Source organism: Cervus elaphus, chromosome 28, assembly GCF_910594005.1.
Source record: "Cervus elaphus chromosome 28, mCerEla1.1, whole genome shotgun sequence".
NCBI lineage: Eukaryota > Metazoa > Chordata > Mammalia > Artiodactyla > Cervidae > Cervus > Cervus elaphus.
Window position 1 is genome coordinate 20,621,529 of NC_057842.1, and position 22,049 is coordinate 20,643,577.

Here is a 22,049-nt window from a genome sequence, read left to right on the forward strand (position 1 = left end):
CACCTGACCATATTTTCAGTCTTTTTATTTATTGCCTCTTCTTGGCTTCCCTTTCTCAGGTGTTTTGCCAACAGTGACGGCTACCCAGGGTCAAAGTGGAGTGCTGCAGTGGTTAGTTACTTTTGTCTAATCTCTTCTCATGTGCTTCTTTTGAAGGATTTGCCTTTGTTACTGTCTTAATGGAAAATCATCGGAACCACTGGACTTGAAATAGTTTGCTCTTGTTCATGCATGTGTGCTCAATCCCTCATTTGTACCTGACTCTTTGCAACCCCGTGGACTGCAGCCCGCCAGGCTCCTCTGTCCATGGAATCTTCCAGGCAAGAATACTGGAGTGGATTCCCATTTCCTACTCCAGGGGATCTTGCCGACCCAGGGGTGGAACCTGCATCTCCTGCATTGGCAGGCCGGTTCTTTACCACAGAGCCGTTTGGGAAGCCCTAGTTTGGTCTCACACATGCACAAATAAGTAGCTAACATTTTGAGGGTCTCCTGCAGATTTCTAGAACTTTCTGTCTGTGCAGTTGCCTCCTCTGTGGGACTCGGCCATGACATTTCCTGTATCCCTGACTTCTGAGTTCTGACTTCAGTTTGCTCAGCTCTCTGAGATATTCAGGCTCTGTTTGGCTTCCAGCTCCTTGCACTGTGGCCTGGAAACTGCCTTCAGGCAAGAAGCTGGTGCATAGCAAAGTTCATCTTGTTTCTGTTCTTTAGGAAATTAGAACCCTACTTGCTTTCTGTCCACTGTTTGGAAACTTTTATTTATTTATTATTTGTTTTGCTGTTTACTTGTTTAAAATGAAGTGAAAGTCACTCAGTCATGTCCAGCTCTTTACGACCCCATGTACTACACAGTCCATGGAATTCTCCAGGCCAGAATACTGGAGAGGGGAGCCTTTCCCTTCTCCAGGGGATCTTCGCAACCCAGGGATGGAACCCAGGTCTCCCGCATTGCAGGCGGATTCTTTAGTTGTTTAAGGTGGGGTGTAAATCTGGTCGTTTCAACTCTGGTTTTGCTAGAAACCCCCTGTTTGATGGGGTGAAATTTAAATACGAGGAAATGGAAAACATGAAGTATGTCATTGGTGCCTCTGATGACTTAACACACCCATGTATAGCAGCCCCATGAAATACAGAATGTTACTATCACCCTGGAAAACCCCTTCATTCTTCTTTCTTGTTTTCCATCTCATAGAGAAAACATTAATCATATTTTTCAATGCTTTGTTTTAAAACTTCATTTAAATGGAAACTTAGAGTTTGTATACTTCTGTGTGTGTTTTTATTATTCACACAGTATAATGCTTTGAGATTCATCCATGGTGTTGAGTGCATCTGTAATTCATTCCTTTTTACTGCTGAGTAGTATTTCATTGTGTGGGTATACCAGAATTTGTTTATTCCATCCTGTTAACTGATGACACATAGGCTATTTCTAGTTTTGGGCTATTACAAGTAAAGTGGCTATGAACATTCTTTTACACGTCTTTTGTCACGTATCTTTATATTATCTCTTGGGTAAATAAGAGTGGATTTCCTGCGTTATAGAGAGATTATTCATTCAATTTTTTGAGAAACTGTGAAACTTTTTCCAAAAATGGTCAAGCCATTTTACATTTCTACCAGCCATGTGTGAGAGTTTCACTTATTCCTACACTTCTTAATTTTAGCTCTTGTGGATGTGAAGTGGTGTCTCACTGTGATTTAGTTTGTGTTTCTCTAGTAACTTTGAATATCTTTTCATGTGGTTGTTGACTGTTTTTCTAGCTTCTTTTATGACATATGTCTATAGCTTTTGGCCGTTTTTAGTAGAGTTGTTTGTCTTTTTCCTGAATGATTTCTAGCTGTTCTTCATAGAGTTGTATCCAAGTCCTTCGTCAGGTAAATATCCAGCAAATATTTATTTCCAGTTTGTGGTTTTGCTCTTTATTTTCTTAATGATGTTTTTTGATGAGTAGCAGATTTAATTTTGACGATGTCTGTATAATCAGTGTTTCTTTAATGATCAGTACTTTTATGACCACTATCAATAATCTTTCTCATTCCCTAATTCATTCTGTTTCCTTTTAGTTTTGGTTTTTATGTTTAGGTCTCTGATTCAATTAGATGTGATTATTGTGTAAGATCTGAATAGATGGCAATGTTCATTTTCCCACATATTTAATAACTGTTTTAGGATTGTGTGTTGAAAAGATGCTATTTTCCCAGTTGCCATGGTTTCTTTGTCAAAAATGAATTGAGTCTAAAAGTCTGGATCAAGTTTTAAACTCACTGTTGTGTTCCATTGGTATATTTGTATATCATTATTCTAATACCACATTTTCTTGATTGCTTTGGCTGTATATTGTACTGCAGTTAAGCAGTTTGATTTGTTTAAAGTGAAAGTTGCTCAGTTGTGTCTGACTGTTTGCGACCCCATGGACTGTATATGGAATTCTCCAGGCCAGATTACTGGAGTGGGTAGTCTTTACCGTCACCAGGGGATCTTCCCAACCCAGGGATAGAACCCAGGTCTCCTGCATTGCAGGCAGATTCTTTACCAGCTGAGCCACAGGGGAACTTTATTCTTTTTCAAGATTATGTTTGCTATTCAAGTTTTTTTTTTTAAATTTCAGTATAAAATTTCAAATTAATTTATCAAGCTCTACAGTGAAGTTGATCAGAATTTTGATTCATGATTGTTTAATTGGGTCAATTTTAGGAGAATTAAGGTCTTAATAATATTAAGTCTTCTAGTCCATGGACATTGTATATCTCTTGGTGGAGGTCTTTCACATCTGCTGTTAAGTTTATTCATCATAATCATTATTCTAAAACTGTAATTGATTTTTGCATATTGACCTTGTGTCCTGAGACCTAGCTACATTGATTCATAAATTCTGTCAATTGTTCTCAGATTCCTGGGGGTTTCCTTTAGACATTCATGCTATATATTAATAAGTAGACTTTTTCTGGGCTTCCCTAGTGGCTCAGCGGTAAAGAATCTGCCTGTGATACAGGAGATGCAGGAGACACTGGTTCAGTCCCTGGGCTGGGAGGATCCCCTGGGGAGGGCATGGCAGTCCACTCCAGGGTTCTTGCCGGGAGAATCCCATGGACAGAGGAGCCTGGTGGGGTACAGTCCACGGGGTTGCTAAGAGTCTGATAGGACAGATGTGACTTGAGCACACACGCAGAGTTTTACTTCTTTATTTCCAATCTACATGTCTTTTCATTTCTGTATTTCACTTCCTGTTGGGCTTCTCTGATAACTCAGTTGGTAAAGAATCCGCCTGCAATGCAGGAGACCCCAGTTGAATTCCTGGGTCAGGAAGGTCCCCTGGAGAAGGGACAGGCTACCCACTCCAGTATTCTTGGTTTCCCTTATGGCTCAGCTGGGAAAGAATCTGCCTGCAATGCGGGAGACCAGGGTGTGATCCCTGGGTTGGGAAGCTCCTCTGGAGAAGGGAATGGCAATCCACTCCAGTCTTCTTGCCTGGAGAATCCCATGGACAGAGGAGCCTGGCGGGCTGTAGTCTGTGGGGTCGCCAAGAGTTGAACACGACTGTGTGACTCACACACACACACATATATTCCCCTCCCTTTTGAGCCTCCCTCCCACCCTACCATCCTACCCCTCTGCCATCCCAAAGCAGCTTCCGTGTTACATAGCAGCTTCTCACTAGCTGTCTGTTTTACGCGTGGCAGTGTTCACACGTCAGTGCTACTGTCTCAGTTATTCCCGAAGTCTCCTTCCCCTGCTTTGCGCACAAGTTCACACTCTATGTCTGCATCTCTGTTCCTGCCCTTGCAAATAGGTTCATCAGTTCCATTTTTCTAAAGCCCATATATATGTGATAATATACAATATGTTTTTCTGATTTGCTTCACTCTGTATGACTTTGATTTTGAATGTTAAAACAATCTTGGAAAAACTTTCCTTGGTGGTAGTGATTCCTCTTTTTATAAAATGATACATTTGATGTCCTAATATTGTGCAAATGATTTTTGAATCTGTGTTTATTACATGTATTTGTTTGTAGTGTTTTTTCCCCCTTTAATATTTTTGTAATTTTAGTGTCAGTATTATACCAATATACATATCAAATTATAAAACAAGGTGTGGTGTTTTCTCTTTCTCCTGTTTTCACAAAAGGAGTTTATAAAGTTTGTTTTATGCTCCCTCCATTAGTTTTGGAAAGACTTTATATAAACTTGGTACAATTTCGTCTTTCATTGTTGACTAGAATCCACTAGTGAATCCATATGGGAACGGAATTTTTGCATGAATGTGGGTATGAGATGTAGGGCTAGCCAGAGTTCTTTGTCTTTTGTCAGTGTTGGTCCATATATTTTTTTCAAGAAATATGTTTACTTCATTATAAGTTCTCAAATTCATTAAAATAAATCATTCATAATTTTGCCTTATTATTCTTATAGCTGAAGGATATACTGTAGTGAAATCGCTTCTGCTATTCTTGATCATAGTATGACTGGTGTTATTTCTCTTTTCTTGGTAATTCCTTCTAGACAGTTATCAGTTTTATTAATATTTAAGACTAACTTTTGCTTTTTAAATTTTTAATTGTTTGTTTTCTGTTTAACTGCATTCTGATTATATATTTATGATGTCCTTCCTTCTGCTTCCTCTGGTTTTAACTTGCTATTATTTTTCTAATTTTTTAAGGTGGGAAAATTGGTCACTGAATTTAAACCCTTTTTCTTTTATAAAAATAAGTATTTCAAATAGAATTTCCTTTACAAGCTATTTTAACTTCTTCAAACTTTGATATGTTGAGTTTCATTATCATTCAGTTTGAAATATGATTTCAAAGTAGTCTTAATTATGTTTATAATTTTTCTTTGACCCCTATTTTATTTAGAAATGTATTATTTCCCACAAAGTTGAGAGATTTTCTGGAACATTTCTAATTATTTTTCTTATAGTTACAGAATCTAATGAGAATTCTTTTTATCTCAGCATATGATTTGTCTTGTCAAATGTCCCATGAGAACTCGAAAAGAATATGCATACATCTGCATTTATAAGTCATAATATTCTATAAATGCCAGTGAGTTCAAGATGGTTGGTAGTAGTTTTTCAATCTTTTATATAATCATCATTTTATTCAAGGTCTAGTTGTTCTGTCAATTAACTGAAAGAAGTATGTTAAAATCTTTACATATGATTGTGGATTTGTCTATCCTTCTTAAAATTTTTGCTTCATATATTTGGAAGTTCGGTTACTGCTTTGTTTGCTACAGATTTAGGATTGTTAATCTTCATGATTTATTGACTTTTTAAAATCATTATGAATCATTCCTCTACATCTCTGGTAATATTTTCTTGTCATGAAGTTTGTCTGACATTAACATACCCATTCCAGATTTCTTATGTTTATTTTTTGCATTTTCAGTTACTTTCAGCCCATATTTGTTTGAAAACAGTAAGTTTCTTTAACCTTCATATTTTCAATTTAGCTCTTCAGATACAAATCAAATAACTTAGGTGGAGCATCTAAGTAAAAGTTTTACTTTGAGATACGTTGCCAAATATATGTGTAAATTAATGATATTCCTTTTTTGTCTTTATTTGAGTAAAATTCGTAAGGGAGTAAAACCCAAATCTTGGGCAAGAAAAACAATTTTCTTGCCATAATTGAAAGGACAAATAAATTTAGATACAGAAATCATGATGAGTTAAAGATCTAAGTTTCTTTTATAACTTGAGCTACTTTTGAGAATTTCCTGTCATTTTAAACAATTGACTTTACTTGATTACCCCAGAGTAAAATTGAACCCTAATGAAGCTATTAACAAGTCTAGCTTCTATTGGTAGAAGTAGATTGATATTACTTTCAGTAGAAGACCTTTTATTGGCTTCAGCCTAACATGATAAAAAAGATTCTTGAAATTCTTAATACAAATGAATGGTATTACTTTAAAAAAAAAAAAAAAGATACACTGCTATTCTGCCTGTACTTCTCATGGGCACTGCAGTTCAGACCTGGTCGTGTTGTGACCACGAGGCCAAGTCTTAACTCTCACGACTTTGGGTTGGTGGATCTCAGATTAGTCAGGTCTAAATTTTAAGAATGAAGGCAGGTTCTGATGAGCAAAAGAAACAGGGAGTTTGGAGAGTTTGGTGTAGTTGCCTGGGAAAATCAGACAACACAGTTGTTAGGTCACAGGATTGCTGACACTTTTGACCTGGAATGGTTCCTGCAACACGGGTAAAGGCAGCCTTGGACACAGAGGTGGAAGGAAAGCTTGGGACCAGTTCCTGCTCCATCCCTCACCTGGTACCCAGAGGCATGTGCCTGGCTCTGTCCTTTGTTCCCTAGAGGGTAGCATGCTGATTTTGGAGTGGCCTGCTGCTGCTTCTGGTACTCCTTAGTTGGTCAGGGGCCCTAGAGCACGGGCCACATTGACTCTGTTGCTGCAGCAAGTGGAGGTGCTGAGTTTTTTTTGTTGTTGTTGTTCTTTTTTTGAGATAAAAATTCTGTCTTTATTCTTTTTTTTTACTTCTTTATTTTTTTTAAAATTATGAAAATATGATAACACATTTAAAGGAGTCTTGGAAAATGCAGAACAAAGTTACATCCATTTGAGCGGCTGAGTTTAAAGGGGATAAAAGCACAAAGAACATCACCTGCTAGAGGATGTCTAGAATCAAAGTGCTTAGTATCTGTGAAATGGTCCTCCTCTTTTATAGGCTGTTCCAGGCTAGTAAAAAAGTAGGCCTCTAATCTGTTTTAAATGCAAATTTAAGTAGGAAGTAAAAGAACTTCTACCTGGTAAAGAAAAGACTTGTGAAATGAGGCCCTGTGAGAGGCCATGGAGCCTTGTCAGACGCGCTCTGAAATCTGTGGCGGTCTCCTTGGTGAGACTTGTGTGAGTGAGACAGATGGGAATTAGGGCACTTCTTCAGTGTTAAAAAGGATCCTTAAAGAAGATGTTTCTGTGCGACTGCTCATACTTCCTTGAGTTCTTATCCCAAGTGCACTCACTAGTAAAGTCTAAGATGGTGGGACACGATAGTAGTTAGAAAACACATCTTATTTCCTAATGTGCCGTTTACAAAAGGAGGCTTCTCTGGCATTTACAAAAGGGGGCTCCTCTGGTTAGGGCCTTTTCCAGAGGACTCTGTGCCCAACATCTCCCCATCTAGTCTTCTGTTTTCCTTGACGCTCAGGCCCTGGTTCATCTGGTCGCAGAAGCTCCACTCTCCTAACACTGGTTGAATCTCTCTCAGTTGTCTCTGCTGGTGATTTCTTTGGTTACTGGCTCCATCCTACAGTCTTCCTCATTTTGTGACATGTGACTTTTTCCATTTCCAGAATACAGCCTGACAAAGGTTCCAAATTTATATAGTTTTTGAATTTGAATTACGTAGATTATCAGATTTTCTAACAGAACAATATGATTGTTTTGTGATAAGGATTGTAAGGATTGTGTCTTTATAAAGTGTTTGAAATAATATAACCAGAAAACACTTAATAATTCTTCCTAATTTATTTTCTAAATACATGTTAATAGTAGGTATCAGGTCCCCTTTGCTTCTCTGGATTCACATAATAGAAGATGATTACTGATTGTGCACAGTATACATAGCTCTGCATTTCTGAATCAGTGTACTTTTTGCTGACTTACAAAATGTGTTTTGCACTTTCCCTGTGTGCAGTAGTCCTTACCAGAATTCAGAGAGAATCTTTCCTATGCCAAAAAAGAGGCATTGAGGAATCAAAAGTTGAGAGTTGGGTGGTTACTTGAAAAGAAAACCATGGTAAGAAACTCTGTAGACAATTTAAGTCTATGTTTAGTTAAGTCCTTCAACAGTAGGAAAATTAAAGATAGTTGGCCTGTTAGGATGGGAATGAAACAGAAAAAAAAAAGTAGATATTCTTGTATCTTTTCAAGTCTCTTGTTTTACACAGACTCTGCTGAGAAGGCTTTCAAAGGCCCCATTAATAATTAAAGTGGAGAGATTGGAGATCTTGAGTAACTACTTATTCTTCTTTGCAAAATTTCACGTGATGTTAATCTGTAGAACACTTCACAGTACGGTATGTACTGAAACTATAACAATAATTAGGGAATTTGCCAGCTGGATCTGATCTAAAAATTGCATGTTAAACATTGTCCAGATGTTGCTGAATGTGTTGAAAAAGCCTTGTAATGATTTCCTATTCTGGCATGGCCATAGCTCAGCTGTCCCCAGACTGTTGTTAAATGTATGTTGCATTCTGGCCCTTGGGATCTTCTTCCAGCATCCAGATCTTGGCTTACTGCATTCAGTTCAGTCATTTGGGGAGCATTCATCCAGTGTTCTTCAGTTTTGGGGAAGGGAAGGGTTCACGTGATATAAAAATGGTTTTCTTCCTTATAGTTTACCCTCTGACCTAATCCTGTGTATAAACTAGATTTTATCTTACATTTTCTTTACTCAAGAATTATATTGGTGAAAGCTTAAGGGTATATTGTTGAATGACATAAGTTTAGAGGGAGCAGACTCATTAGATGCAGTTGAGAAAGATGCCTCATGAAGTGAAGAGAGACAGATGTGACCTTCAGGTTAGCCAGGTTCCCCTCCTGAACCGTCCTCCCTTGGGCTGTTCTCCCTCGTGTGTAAGTGACAGAGTCTCACTGAGCTGCTGCCCAGGCAGCTCTCTCTGACTGACCTGCACTGGTGTATTCACTCGCTCGTTCACTCCATCAAGTACTTGGCAGAGGGCCTGGTGTGAGCCAGGCGCAGATTGTAGCACTGGGAATACAGTGGCAAGTATCCTGCTACCTAGTCTTACTGGAAGTCTTCCCCTGCCCCCTGCTTCAAAATCCACTGTGTGTTTTGAATTAGAAGGAACACAAAACACATCTAATGTGGGGGCATGCATCTGCTTGCGGACATGGAAGGATCTGAGGTCCACAGGCTAAATGCTGCCAAACAAAATTTGAGTCCATTCAGCTGATGTGCAGCAAACCCAGTCCACTCGCCCCAGGTTGTGAAGGAAGCACAGCGTTTACTGCGGGGCGCCAGGCAAGGGAGTGGGAGCAAGCCTCAGATCCATTCTGGCTTGGTCTTTGAGTTGTTGTTGTTTAGTCACTAAGTTGTGTCCAACTCTTTGTGGCCCCATGGACTGCAGCCCACCAGGCTCCTATGTCCATGGGACTTCCCAGGCAAGAAAGCTGGAATGGGTTGCCTTTTCTTTCTCCAGGGGATTGCCCAAACCCACATCCCCTACGTTGGCAGGCAAATTCTTTACCGCTCAGCCACCAGGGAAGCCCTGGTCTTTGAGTTAGGGACTTTTTAAAGGGGAAGAACAAGGGTGCTGGATTTAATCATCGTCTTATGACATTTCTTTTCTTTTCAGTTTTTCTTTTATCATTTTATTATTTTTTAAATTTATTTATTTATTTTAATTGGAGGAGTATAACTTCCCAATACTTTGGTGGCCCCTGCCACACATTGACATGGGTCAGCCACGGGCACACATGCATGCCCCCATCCTGAACCCCCTTCCCACCTCCCTCCCCACCCCATCCCTCTGGGTTGTCCCAGTGCACTGGCTTTGAGTGCCCTGTTTCATGCATTGAACTTGCACTGGTCGTCTATTTCACATATGGTGATATATGTTTCAGTGCTCTTCTCTCATATCGTCCCACCCTCGCCTTCTCCCACAGAGTCCAGTAGTCTGCTCTTTACACCTGTGTCGCTTTTGCTGCCTTGCATATAGGGTCATCATTATGGTGATTGAGGTCATCATTATGGTGATGAGGTTTGAGCCAATAAGATTACTTTGCAAACATGTAACCAATCCGCTAAATTCCATATGTATGCATTAATATACTGTATTGGTGTTTCTCTTTCTGACTTACTTCACTCTGTATAATAGGCTTCAGTTTCATCCATCTCATTAGAATTGACTCAAATGCATTCTTTTTATAGCTGAGTAATATTCCATTGTGTACATGTACCACAACTTCCTTATCCATTTGTCTGCCGATGGCCATCTAGGTTGCTTCCATGTCCTGGCTATTATAAACAGTGCTGCGATGAACATTGGGGTACACGTGTCTCTTTCAGTTCTAGTTTTCTGCGTGTGCATGCCCAGCAGTGGGATTGCTGGGTCATATGGCAGTTCTATTTCTAGTTTTTTAGGGAATTACCACTCTGTTCTCCATAGTGGCTCTACCAGTTTGCATTCCTACCAACAGTGTAAGAGGGTTCCCTTTTCTCCACACCTTCTCCAGCATTTATTGCTTGAAGACTTTTTGGTGGCAGCCATTCTGACTGGTGTGAGATGGTACCTCATTGTGGTTTGGATATGCATTTCTCTGATAATGAGCGTTGTTGAGTATCTTTTCATGTGTTTATTATCTATCTGTATGTCTTCTTTGGAGAAATGTCTTGTGACTTTTCTTAATCCTTAATAATAATTTCAGAGGTCAGGATGTCTCTGCTTTGTGGTTATTGTGAGGCTGCACCATGACAGGCAGCCTAGATTAGGAGTAGGCCTGGTTTTCCACGGTAACAAGATTATCAGGCCACCTGGAGCCAGCCAATCAATATGCGCCCAGTAAGGAAAAGGGAACCTATCAGGGGAAAGCTGAAAAGCCCGCGAATGCCCAAGTTTGAAAAAAGCCCACAAAGGTTTGAGCCAATAAGATTACTTTGCAAACATGTAACCAATCCACTTAAGCCAGCTACCAACTGCTTATGCACACCTTATAAATTGGGTAACAGCTCGGGCTCAGCGCTTTCTGACCCTGCACCACTGCATTGGTTGCGGCAGTAAGCCCTGACTCGAGTCAGCAATAAACTTCCCTTTTTTGCGAGTTGCATTGTCTTGGAAGCCTTCTCTCTTTCTGCTCGGGGATTCGGACATTGGGCATAACAGTTATCTGGCTGAGTGGTCCATGGCTTAGAGGCCTGTTAGGAGAAACAGCCTGAGTTTGTACATTAATGATCATACCAATTAGGAAATTTGAATGTATTAACAATGTTATTGACAATAGCACTATTTGTCCTCTGACTCTGGTTGGTTATTGTTCAGTTAGCACAGGATTGAGGTCAGAGTGCCCCAGAAAAGGAATAAAGATTTGGATAGAGATTAGTAAAAACTCAGTAAGGGAGCTCGGTTTCAAGGGCACTTGACTTCATTAGTAGAATTTGGTCAAGGCTGGTTAGGAAGGGAGACTAGAAAACCTAGGAGACAGAATTCTCATCCTTTGGCCATGTTTTCTCAATTCTGAAAACATTTGGAGAGTTATGCATTTCTGAGTATGTTTAATGTGTGCGATTTCATTGTTTTTTTCCCTGATTTTATTACATTTACTCTTTTTTTGATTTTTAAAAAATGTATTTATTTTTATATAAACTTTAAAGGTTACATTCCATTTATAGTTGCTACAAAATATTGGCTATATTCCCCGTGTTGTATGATACATCCTTGAGCCTATCTTGCACCCAATAGTTTGTACCTCCCCTATACTTTCTCTCCTCCCAAGTGGTAACCACTAGTTTGTTCTCTGTCCATGTGAGCTTGCATCTTTTTTGTTACATTCACTGGTTTGTTGTGTTTTTTAGATTCTACATATGAGTAATATCAATGCTGAATTTGTCTTTGACTTATGACTTCGGTTGACACAATGCCCTCCCAGTCCATCCATGTTGCTGCAAATGGCAGATTTCTTTCTTTTTTATGGCTGAGTAATATTTCATGCACACACACACAGGCCACATCTCCTTTATCCATTCATCTCTTGATGGGCAAGTAGGATGCTTTCCATATATCTTGGGTATTATAATAATGCTGCTATAACCATGGGGGTGCACATGTCTTTTCAAGTTACTGTTTTTGTTCTTTGGTATATACCTGGAAGTCGAATTGCTGGGTCATATGTAGTTCTATTTTTAGTTTTTTGAGACACTTCCATACTGTTCCACAGTGGCTGGACAAATTTATAGTACCACCGATAGTGTACAAGGGTTGCTGTTTTTTCCACCCTTCAGCCAACATTTGTTGTTTGTGCTCTTTTTGGTGATAGGCATTCTGACAGGTGTGAGGCATTATCCCATTGTGGTTTTGCATACAGTAGTTAACATTTGCATTTGTAGTTAGCATGTGGGGAATACTTTTCCATACTTTTAAATTTTCTCAACTTTTTCAATTAAATTTTATGATATGTGATAGTTTAATTAATGTGTTTCTATTGTGTGTATATTCAGACTGGTGACAAGTTTCGTTTGGTCTTTTTGGTAGCTATGGATAATCCTGTAAGATCATCTAGAGGCATAAAGTTTTGTTGTACAGTAGTTCTGTTCATTTCTTCAAGATAAAATTTTAGAATGTGTGTTGCTGAGCTAAATGTGAATAAATGTTTTGAAGATGTTGTGTACATATTAGGAAAATATTTTCCTGAATTGTTCTCTAGCTATTCTTATATATGAGTGACCTGGGGCTGTTTGCTTCATAGAATTTTCATCAGTGATCTTGGAGGTGAACCAACTTCAGAATTCAGGATTATAATTCAAAACAGCTTTGACAGAATGGAGAATTGATTAGTTGATAACAGATTTAAGTTCAGTAGGGGAAAATGGGGGTAGCAGATACAGGGTAGGTGAAAACTGCCAAAATACTATTTATTGAGTAGCTGTTTCTGCACGCGTGCTTGAAAGAGACTAGAAGTCAGAGGAAATATGACTAGATTTTTCTGTGACCCTGTGGGGAGCTTTGCTATGGTAAGGACTGTTCCAAAATGCAAGAAAAGCAAGCCCATTTGATCAAATGTGCTATTCTAAAAAGACTGTTAAAATTTTGTATTTTAAGCTATTAAGAATTCAGTGACACTAAATACCTTCTTGGGGAACATTAAGTGTTCATTTTAATTATTTACTGTAATTATTTGCATGTAAAATGAATGTACAAAAGACTTTCTGAAAGTTATTACTATTTCTTTTCTCAATTAAACAAACAGAGGATATATCTAGGAAGCTTATCTTTCTCTCCATGAAATTTTAAGGGAAATAGAATTATCTTCACCTTGTAAATAGCACTTTGAGGATAGGAATGCTATTCTAAAATGAAGAAGCATGTGTTTATAATATACACATACAAAAAATTAAAGACATAAGGAAGGGGTTTATTAATAAAAGCCTTCTCTGTTTGGATATAGGTTGTATTTTTGTGTGCATTTTTAATGTGATTTCTACCATGGACGTCTGTACCAAAGATACCTATTGGGAACTGTAGTCTGCTTATTTGTGGTACATTTCATTCTGATTAATGTTTAGAAAAATGACCATGGTATACATATGATCCAGGAAGACTTTATAATTTGATCTTTTTTTGTTGACTGATGCTCAGCATGGTTTTAAGACTGTTAACATCACATGAAAGTGAAAGTGTTAGCTGCTAAGTTGTGTCTGACTCTTTGCAACTCCATTTACTTTAATCGGCAGGCTCCTCTGTCCATGGAGTTCTCCAGGCAAGAATATTGGAGTGGGTAACCATTCCCTTCTCCAGGGGATCTTCCCAACCCAGGGATTGAACCCGGATCTCTTGCATTGCAGGCAGATCCTTTTCCGTCTGAGCCACTCGGGAAGCCCCTTAACATCTCATCAGATAACTTAAAAATCAGAACATCTAATTAATCAGCTTGCTGCTGCAGCTGCTGCTAAGTTGTGTCAGTCATGTCCGACTCCATGCAGCCCCATAGGCAGCTCACCAGGCTCCTCCGTCCCTGGGATTCTCCAGGCAAGAACACTGGAGTGGGTTGCCATTTCCTTCTCCAGTGCACGAAAGTGAAAAGTGAAAGTGAAGTCTCTCAGTCATGTCCGACTCTTCACGACCCATGGACTGCAGCCCACCAGGCTCCTCCGTCCGTGGGATTTCCCAGGCAAGAGTGCTGGAGTGGGGTGCCATTGCCTTCTCCAAATTAATCAGCTTGAGCTTGCTTAAATCAATTAATTAAATATCTCCACAAAATGACAGGAGTTTGCTGTGTTTTTATTATCCGGAGAACTTTGTCTTCTTATGCTAGTAAGCTGATTTTTTTTTTTTTTTCGGTCAGGATTCCCACGATTCATAGTTGAATGTCAGTTTCTTTTCTAGTAGAAACACTTTGTACAGGTCACTTATTATTATTATTCCTGTGATCAGTACTGTTGCGTGTAAGTGTCAGCCTTCCTTAGGGAGCGGCGTCCACACCTGTGTGCGCCCTGCCCAGGGTGCCTTTCGGAAGCGCTGAGAGCCACGGTCTCCTGCTTGCCATGGCCAGCACGGCGGATGGAGGACGTGCCAGTCGAGTGAGATGGTTGATGCCAGGATAGCTGTCATTAGTTTGTCCATCTTAACAGCAGCTAATCCGTGGTGCATTCCACAGCTGTGAAAGGTTGGGAAAATGGAGCTGTACTTTGCTCTTAGAAATCCATCTTTTAGAAAGATTTTTCTGATTACAATTTGGTATGTATTTAGTGTAGAAAATCAGGAAAATTTAGAGAAATATGGAAAAATCAGTAATAATTCTCCAGTAGAGAGGAGTCCTCTTTAATTTTTGTATTTCCAATTTTACACATAATTAAGAGCAACCTATTATACATATAATTTTGTGAACTCACTGTTTTTTCCCCTCAGTTCAGTTCAGTTCAGTTGCTCAGTTGTGTCTGACTCTTTGCGACCCCATGAACTGCAGCATGCCAGGCCTCCCTGTCCATCACCAACTCCTGGAGTCCACCCAAACCCATGTCCATTGAGTCAGTGATGCCATCCAGCCATCTCATTCTCTGTTGGCCCCTTCTCCTCCTGCCCTCAATCTTTCCCAGCACCAGGGTCTTTTCCAAGGAGTCAGTTCTTCCCACCAGCTGGCCAAAGTATTGGAGTTTCAGCTTCAACATCAGTTCTACCAATGAACACCCAGGACTGATCTCCTTTAGGATGGACTGGTTGGATCTCCTTGCAGTCGAAGGGACTCTCAAGAGTCTTCTCCAACACCACAGTTCAAAAGCATCAATTCTTCGGCACACGGTACCTTGTTAATACCATGTGCTAATAATAAAAATATTTCTAAAAATCCAATACTGAATGGATGTGTAATTATTATTTGTACAATATGCCGTTATTTACTTCCATGTCCTGGCTATTATAAACAGTGCTGCAATGAACACTGGGGTGCACGTGTCTCTTTCAGATCTGGTTTCCTCAGTGTGTATGCCCAGAAGTGGGATTGCTGGGTCATATGGCAGTTCTATTTCCAGTTTTTTAAGAAAGCTCCACACTGTTTTCCATAGCGGCTGTACTAGTTTGCATTCCCACCAACAGTGTAAGAGGGTTCCCTTTCCTCCACACCCTCTCCAGCATTTATTGCTTGTAGACTTTTGGATAGCAGCCATCCTGACTGGCGTGTAATGGTACCTCATTGTGGTTTTGATTTGCATATGTCTGATAATGAGTGATGTTGAGTATCTTTTCATGCGTTTGTTAGCCATCTGTATGTCTTCTTTGGAGAAATAGATTGTATTTTATATATACATATGTATATATGTTCCTGTGTTCATCTCTGAGTATAGTAAAACAGCATTATGCTACCTGTTAGATTGTGTATTGTCAGTAAACGTTTGTAGGATATCAGACAGGTAATCATTGTAGAGAGGGCATACATCTGGTAAGACTGGATATGAGGTATATGCACTGGTCTTTGAAAGGTGTACACAGGGCCTTGGCAGCTGTAAGATTGGAGCATCATAATTTGGGAGAATTCAGGAGCAGAGATGTGAATGTGAGTGGCCAGGGACTGTGTACATCTATTTGTGTGACTGTGATCCAACCATAATGGAAGAATAGCCTTGAGAAACTGAAGCAAACAAAGTTTGAAATGTGGAATTCGGCATTGTGTTAGTAGGTAGATGTGGCAGTTAAATTCCTGAATTTTCTGGACCATTGCCCTTTTCAACCATTGATTAAAAATGTTAATGTTGCACATTTTATGTGCAAAACCCTGAAACTCAGTAAATCATGGTGGAGGTCCACAGGGCTCTGTACTTCAGAAGGGGTGATGGTATCGAGCCACTGAACGCAGTGTCGTGTTGTCCTCTTGACAGCCAGACTGCGGTCCACTGCTGGTTTGAAAAAGTTTGCTCACGGTGGCAGTTGGAAATCTTTGGAAGTGTGGATTCAAGGCAGAGTCACAGCTTTTTAAATGCTGCAAATATTAGTAAGACTGTTCTTAATATGGATTGGAGGGGCCTGGTTAGAAACACAAACAGGAGGTAAAGGAAGGCAGGCTTGGGAAACCTGGACTTCAGGACTTAGGATGGATTAGAGGGGAGAAGGGTTTAAATTTAAATGAATGATTTAAGTTCGTGGTTCTGATTACTCAGCGAACTCTTTATAATACATAAAAGCCTCAGTCCTATACAAGATTTGCTGAATCAGAATTTTGGAGGGATGAGACCAGGCATTTATGTGTGTGTGTGTGTGTGTGTGTGTGTGTGTGTGTGTGTGTGTGTGTGTATAAAGCTCCCTCAGAGATTCCTATGTGTGTCTGGTTAGAAACCACAAAATGAATTAATTTGTGTTTTTCTACAGTCCAAGAATTTGTCAGATTATCTAAATCTACTGCTTTGAATCTTAATACACTTAATGTTCATGTGTTTGCATTTTTCTTTTGTATATTTTTTTTCACACTGCCTTCACTTCTTGAGAAATATTTCTGCAAGATGGCTTCCAATGTAAACTTATTAATCAGTGTTATTCCGTGCAATCAATTTTGAGCAAATGAAATGTACTGTAAAAGTTCAAAGGAATTTCTGTAATTTTCTTTTTTTAAATTACATGACAGGGACAAAAAACAAGATGGATAAGCAAGCATGGTATCTGAGAACTTCAAAGCTGGCCCTGGCCTTGGCAATTATCCGCTCCAAACCAGCAGACAAAAGCAGCAGAGAATACGCAGAGCATCTTGCGAGGATGGTGTCCGGGCAGGAATCAAGGTGGAGATCAAAAATCGAAGCCTTGGAAGCTGAAGTTCTACAGTTACGTCAGAAGCTTCTCCTGAGCAGGATTTTTTCAGGATCGTCTAAGAGTGGTGAGTGGATATGACTTGGGGATGTGTCAATCTGTTCTTTGTCAGCTTCACAGTTACTTAGAAACTCATTACCAAAACACTCAAGTTGTTCGATTTCCTAAAATTAGACTTCTTCTTGCACTATGAAGATTTTTTGCTTCTAGTCATTTATGAAAAGTAAAAAAAAAAAAAAATAGCTTGTTGTCACTTTCTAATGGATGAGGCTGTAGTTGGAGACTGAAAATTGTCTAGAGATGAAGACAGTACTGCTTTAAGCCTCCTGGAGAAATTAATTTTAAAATTTCGTTCATCCTTATATCTTACTCTGTATTACATGTTGCTTTTACATTGCATAATTCGTCCAACAGTCCCAGCTCTGGCCCACGTGTGCAGTGTGTGGTGAGGACCCAGAAATGCATAGGAAAGGTGCTGTCTTTACCATGTAGTACCGACCATTCCAGCAGAGGAAGCAGACCTAAGATAAGGAACCTCGTTGTGATGAATGTTACCATAGAGAAAGTGCAGAGAAGGAAGCCATTCATTTTTCTGGTTCCTGGAGAGGCTCCTTGGGTCTGGGCCCTCAAGGGTCTGTCTGATAGTGAGGTGATCAGAACCTGCGGTCGGAGGTAGGAACAAGAGCCAGGGCAGCAGGGAGAATCCAGCAGGCCCGTTGTGTATTCCAGAGGCCAGGACACTGTGAGGTGGAGATCTGATGGGGAGAGGAAGAGAGGCAGTCGGAAGCAGGTTCAGAAAGACTCTGGGTGTCAACCTAAGAAATGAGTTGGCCAAGGTGGTTCCCTTAAGACCCCTATGAGAGAGTGAAAGGGGGGCTCTAAGAGTGAGCTGGGAGCAGCAGGGAAAACGGGGACCCCCTGGGACAGAGCAGAGCACGTGGGAACCTCCTTCCTCAGGATCCCTTCACCTTCTTGACTCAGAGGGTTGACCCTCATATCATGATAGTAAAATTTAATTTTGGTGATTTGTTGCAAACGTAAATCAGATCTTCTTACTCCTTTTGCCAAAAACCTTTTTCTGACTCCCCGTTGTGCCTCGCACCAGGTTCCCGCGGGTGGCGTGGCTGGTGATGTCGCCCTGACGTCACCTCTGCTTCCCTGCAGGTGCATGGCCTCCTCATAGCACATGCGCTCCGGGCACCTTGGGCTTCCCGCTGACCACTGTGGGCTGTTCTTACAGCGGATCGTTGCTGTGATCAGGTGTTTGACATATGATTGCCTCTCCCCTTCGTCGAGGTCTTTTTTTTAAGCCATACCTGCTCAGTGACCACTCTACTTGCATCCCCCCACAGTTATTTTTTAACCCAAACATCCCCTTGTTGGTTATATGCTTATTTGCTTAGGTGGTCACTGCCTTATCTCCTTGACTTGAGTCCAGCTTTGCTGAGTACAGGGGTCTCTGATTTGCTCAGCACCCTCTACTCAGTACCCACCCCAAAGCTTGACTCACAGCAGGTGCTTCATCCATGTTCATCAAATGCAGTGGAGCGTAGAGGACGCTTTGATGCTGGCCGTGATGGAGGCCAAGTAGGCCTCCTGGCTCATAAGGAGGCAGGTTCTGAAAGGGTTACTGAAGGCCACATGAAGAGTGAGGAGTCGGGCTAGATCTGTGATTGTTGGAACTAAAATGAATGACTCCAGAATAAGCACTGGAGACTTCAGTGAATGAGTTCAAAGGGGGTCAGGGCAGCTGGAGGTGTGGAGAGCAGTTGAGGTCTCTAATTCATTAAGGTGATTGCACTGCTTCAAATCCAGACAGTGAACACAGAAATCTGGGCATATGATAAAAGGTTGAGTCCAGGCAGATATACCTAGAAGGAAAGAAGTAGGGTCCTAAAACTCACAGGGGATAAGCAGCCTGGAAATACAGACTGATTGCAGGGATCCATTGGTATCTAAGTGACAGTGGCCTTGTCACTGTGGATGAGGCTATAGGGTGGGTGGACCTTTGATGGGGAGGCTGCAGGTTCCAACATTTCAGGGTGGAAAGAGGAAAGGAGCCGTGGGAAGAGTGTGGGTGCCATGCTAGGATACGCAGCTGTAGTGAACCTGTGCCTGCTGTGGGTATCAGGGTACCAGCTAACTTCAGGAAAACTCTCAACTGATACCCGAAGAATTGATGGTTTTGAACTGTGGTGTTGGAGAAGACTCTTGAGAGTCCCTTGGACTGCAAAGAGATCCAACCAGTCCATCCTAAAGGAGATCAGTCCTGGGTGTTCATTGGAAGGACTGATGTTGAAGCTGAAACTCCAATACTTTGGCCAGCTGATGGGAAGAACTGACTCATTGGAAAAGGTGCTGATGCTGGGAAAGATTGAGGGCAGGAGGAGAAGGGGACGACAGAGGATGAGATGGCTGGATGGCATCACTGACTCAATGGACATGGGTTTGGGTGGACTCTGGGAGCTGGTGACGGACAGGGAGGCCTGGCATGCTGCGGTTCATGGGGTCGCAAAGAGTAGGACAGGACTGAGCAACTGAACTGAACTGAACTGAACTAAATATCTGTATGTAACTAAAGTCTCATTATTACCTGAGCAAAAATACTGTTACAAGATTTACAGCCACATTTTAGTCCCTCTGGTTTCTATGCAGTGCTATCTTTGAGGATATATTTGAATAGCAGACAATCAATATATCTTACCTTATTTGTACAGTCATGTGATTGGTATAATGGCACATATGTAGCAGTTCCCACTAATACCAAACTGTGAATATCATAACATCCACAGTACCCAGCTGTTGTTTACCATCGAGGGTCTGTTTACAACACCAAGACAGTGGTGTGTGTGTGATTTATTTGGGACGTGAGTGGATCTCAGTGATAACTTGTTTTTAGTCTGGACTCTTTCCCTTACAGTGCCTGCGAGAGAAGTTTTCAAATATCATGTAGTTAAAATCTAAAAAAAAAAAAAAAATCTCTTTTGCTCACATTAGGAGTTGCAGGTTCCAACTAATATAAATAAATGAAAAAAAAAAGGAGTTGCAGGTAAAGTGTTTCAGTGCAGATGTTTGGGAGTATAAACTGTCTCTCCATCTGTTAGCTTAAACTTGAAAAGTGAGGAATAAATGGATAGATTCAGATAAATAGTTACTATTAAAGGGAAAAAGGAAAAAACTACAAGGGGGGGTAATTAGATTGATAGGAAAATAAAGGAGCAACATAGTTGGTGTTTAAAGATGTGTGATTGAAAAGACTGACATACCTTGCTCTAAGAAAATACCGTCCCTGAAAATCAAACTATTATATAGGTGATTGATGTTATTATATATTTCTGTCTGGAGTTTTTAGGGCTTCTTTACACATGCAACTGTTCGCCAGTGTTCAGGGACCACAGACCCTCAATAAATGGTGAATGGCATGCTTCCTGACCAAGAGACTGGGGAACTTAATTTACAGCATCAGCTACCCACTGAAGCAGCTGAGCAAACCAGAATTGAATAAGGCAGAGCTGAAATGGCACGGTAAACAAACGAGGAAGCATGATATGGTTTATGCAGCATTTAAAGAGCTTGTCTCTCTCATTATTCTGATTTATTTTTCTACAGGTTCTTAAAGGAAATTAGGAAGAACAGAGGATGGAAGGGAGGAAAGAAGGGTAGAGACACAGGGAGGGAGGCGGGATCAGTCAGTTCAGTTCAGTCGCTCAGTCATGTCCGACTCTTTGCGACCCCCATGGACTGCAGCACGAGGCTTCCCTGTCCATCACCAACTCCCGGAGCTTACTCAAACTCATATCCACTGAGTTGGTGATGCCATCCAACCATCTCATCTTCTGTCGTCCCCTTCTCCTCCCACCTTCAATCTTACCCAGCATCAGGGTCTTTTCAAATGAGTCAGTTCTTTGCATCAGGTGGCCAAAGTATTGCAGTTTCAGCTTCAACATCAGTCCTTCCAATGAATATTCAGGACTTATTTCCTTTAGGATGGACTGGTTGGATTTCCTTGAAGTCCAAGGGACTCTCAAGAGTCTTCTCTAACACCACAGTTCAAAAGCATCAGTTCTTCTGCGCTCAGCTTTCTTCATAGTCCAACTCTCACATCCATACATGACTACTGGAAAAACCAAAACTTTGACTAGACGGACCTCTATTGGCAAAGTAATGTCTCTGCTTTTTAATATGCTGTCTAGGTTGGTCATAACTTTTCTTCCAAGGAGCAAGTGTCTTAATTTCATGGCTGCAGTCACCATCTGCAGTGATTTTGGAGCCCCCCAAAATAAAGTCTATCACTAGTCCCACTGTTTCCCTATCTATTTGCCATGAAGTGATGGGACCAGATGCCATGATCTTAAAAGGGTAGGGAGGTAGGGAAGAAGAGGGGATGGACCAAAGAAATCTGTGTATCCACTGTCACATTTCTCAAAGCCTTCTAGGTGATGTGTTGCAGACAGTTTAGCTGTCTACACAGTAGCCTGGCTCCTTCTTCCTTACGGAAATACTACAGTTTTGATTTGGCAGACATGCACCCATGCCTGGTGCAGTCATCTGTGAAAGGCTTAGACTTGTTTTGCCAGCATGGTCCTAAGGTTGGACAGGGACCAGTGGAAACTAAAAGAGAATCTTTGGAGCTTTTGATAAAGATTTGTCACTTTGTATAAAGAGATTAAAGTCCATGAACAATACAAACTTTAAAACGTTTTTACCTCAACTGCTTGCTTCCTGTGTGGGTGCTGCCCCGTGAAGATGTGATACCTCGAACTGTGGCAGCCACGTTACAGCCATGGGGCATACTGACAAATCTACGCCAGCCTGGTAAGGGTGGTGAAGCGGGAGGATAAGAAGGGCCCGGTCCTTCTTGTCATTACTGAGCAACCAGAGCAGCTCTAGGGTGAATGTATTAGGAATTTTGCGAAGGTAAACAGTGGTCACTTCCATGGACAGAGCAGCCTGGCGGGCTTCAGTCCATAGGGTTGCAAAGAGTTGGACATTATTGAGCAACTGATGGTTTAAGCCATTATTATACTAGGATTCTCTTCCTTGTAACTGAGC

General features: G+C 40.8%; 1 protein-coding gene across 2 annotated transcripts in view; it reads left to right on the forward strand.

Moving 5' to 3' along the window:
* Positions 1-22,049, forward strand: part of MEI4 (meiotic double-stranded break formation protein 4) — a 235,044-nt gene that overhangs the window by 22,490 nt on the left and 190,505 nt on the right. For both annotated transcript variants that reach the window (XM_043890502.1, XM_043890501.1), the window contains one exon: positions 16,819-17,064. In XM_043890502.1, coding sequence (XP_043746437.1) covers positions 16,833-17,064 — 232 coding nt within the window. In that variant the 5' untranslated portion in view covers positions 16,819-16,832. The remainder of the gene's footprint in view (positions 1-16,818; positions 17,065-22,049) is intronic.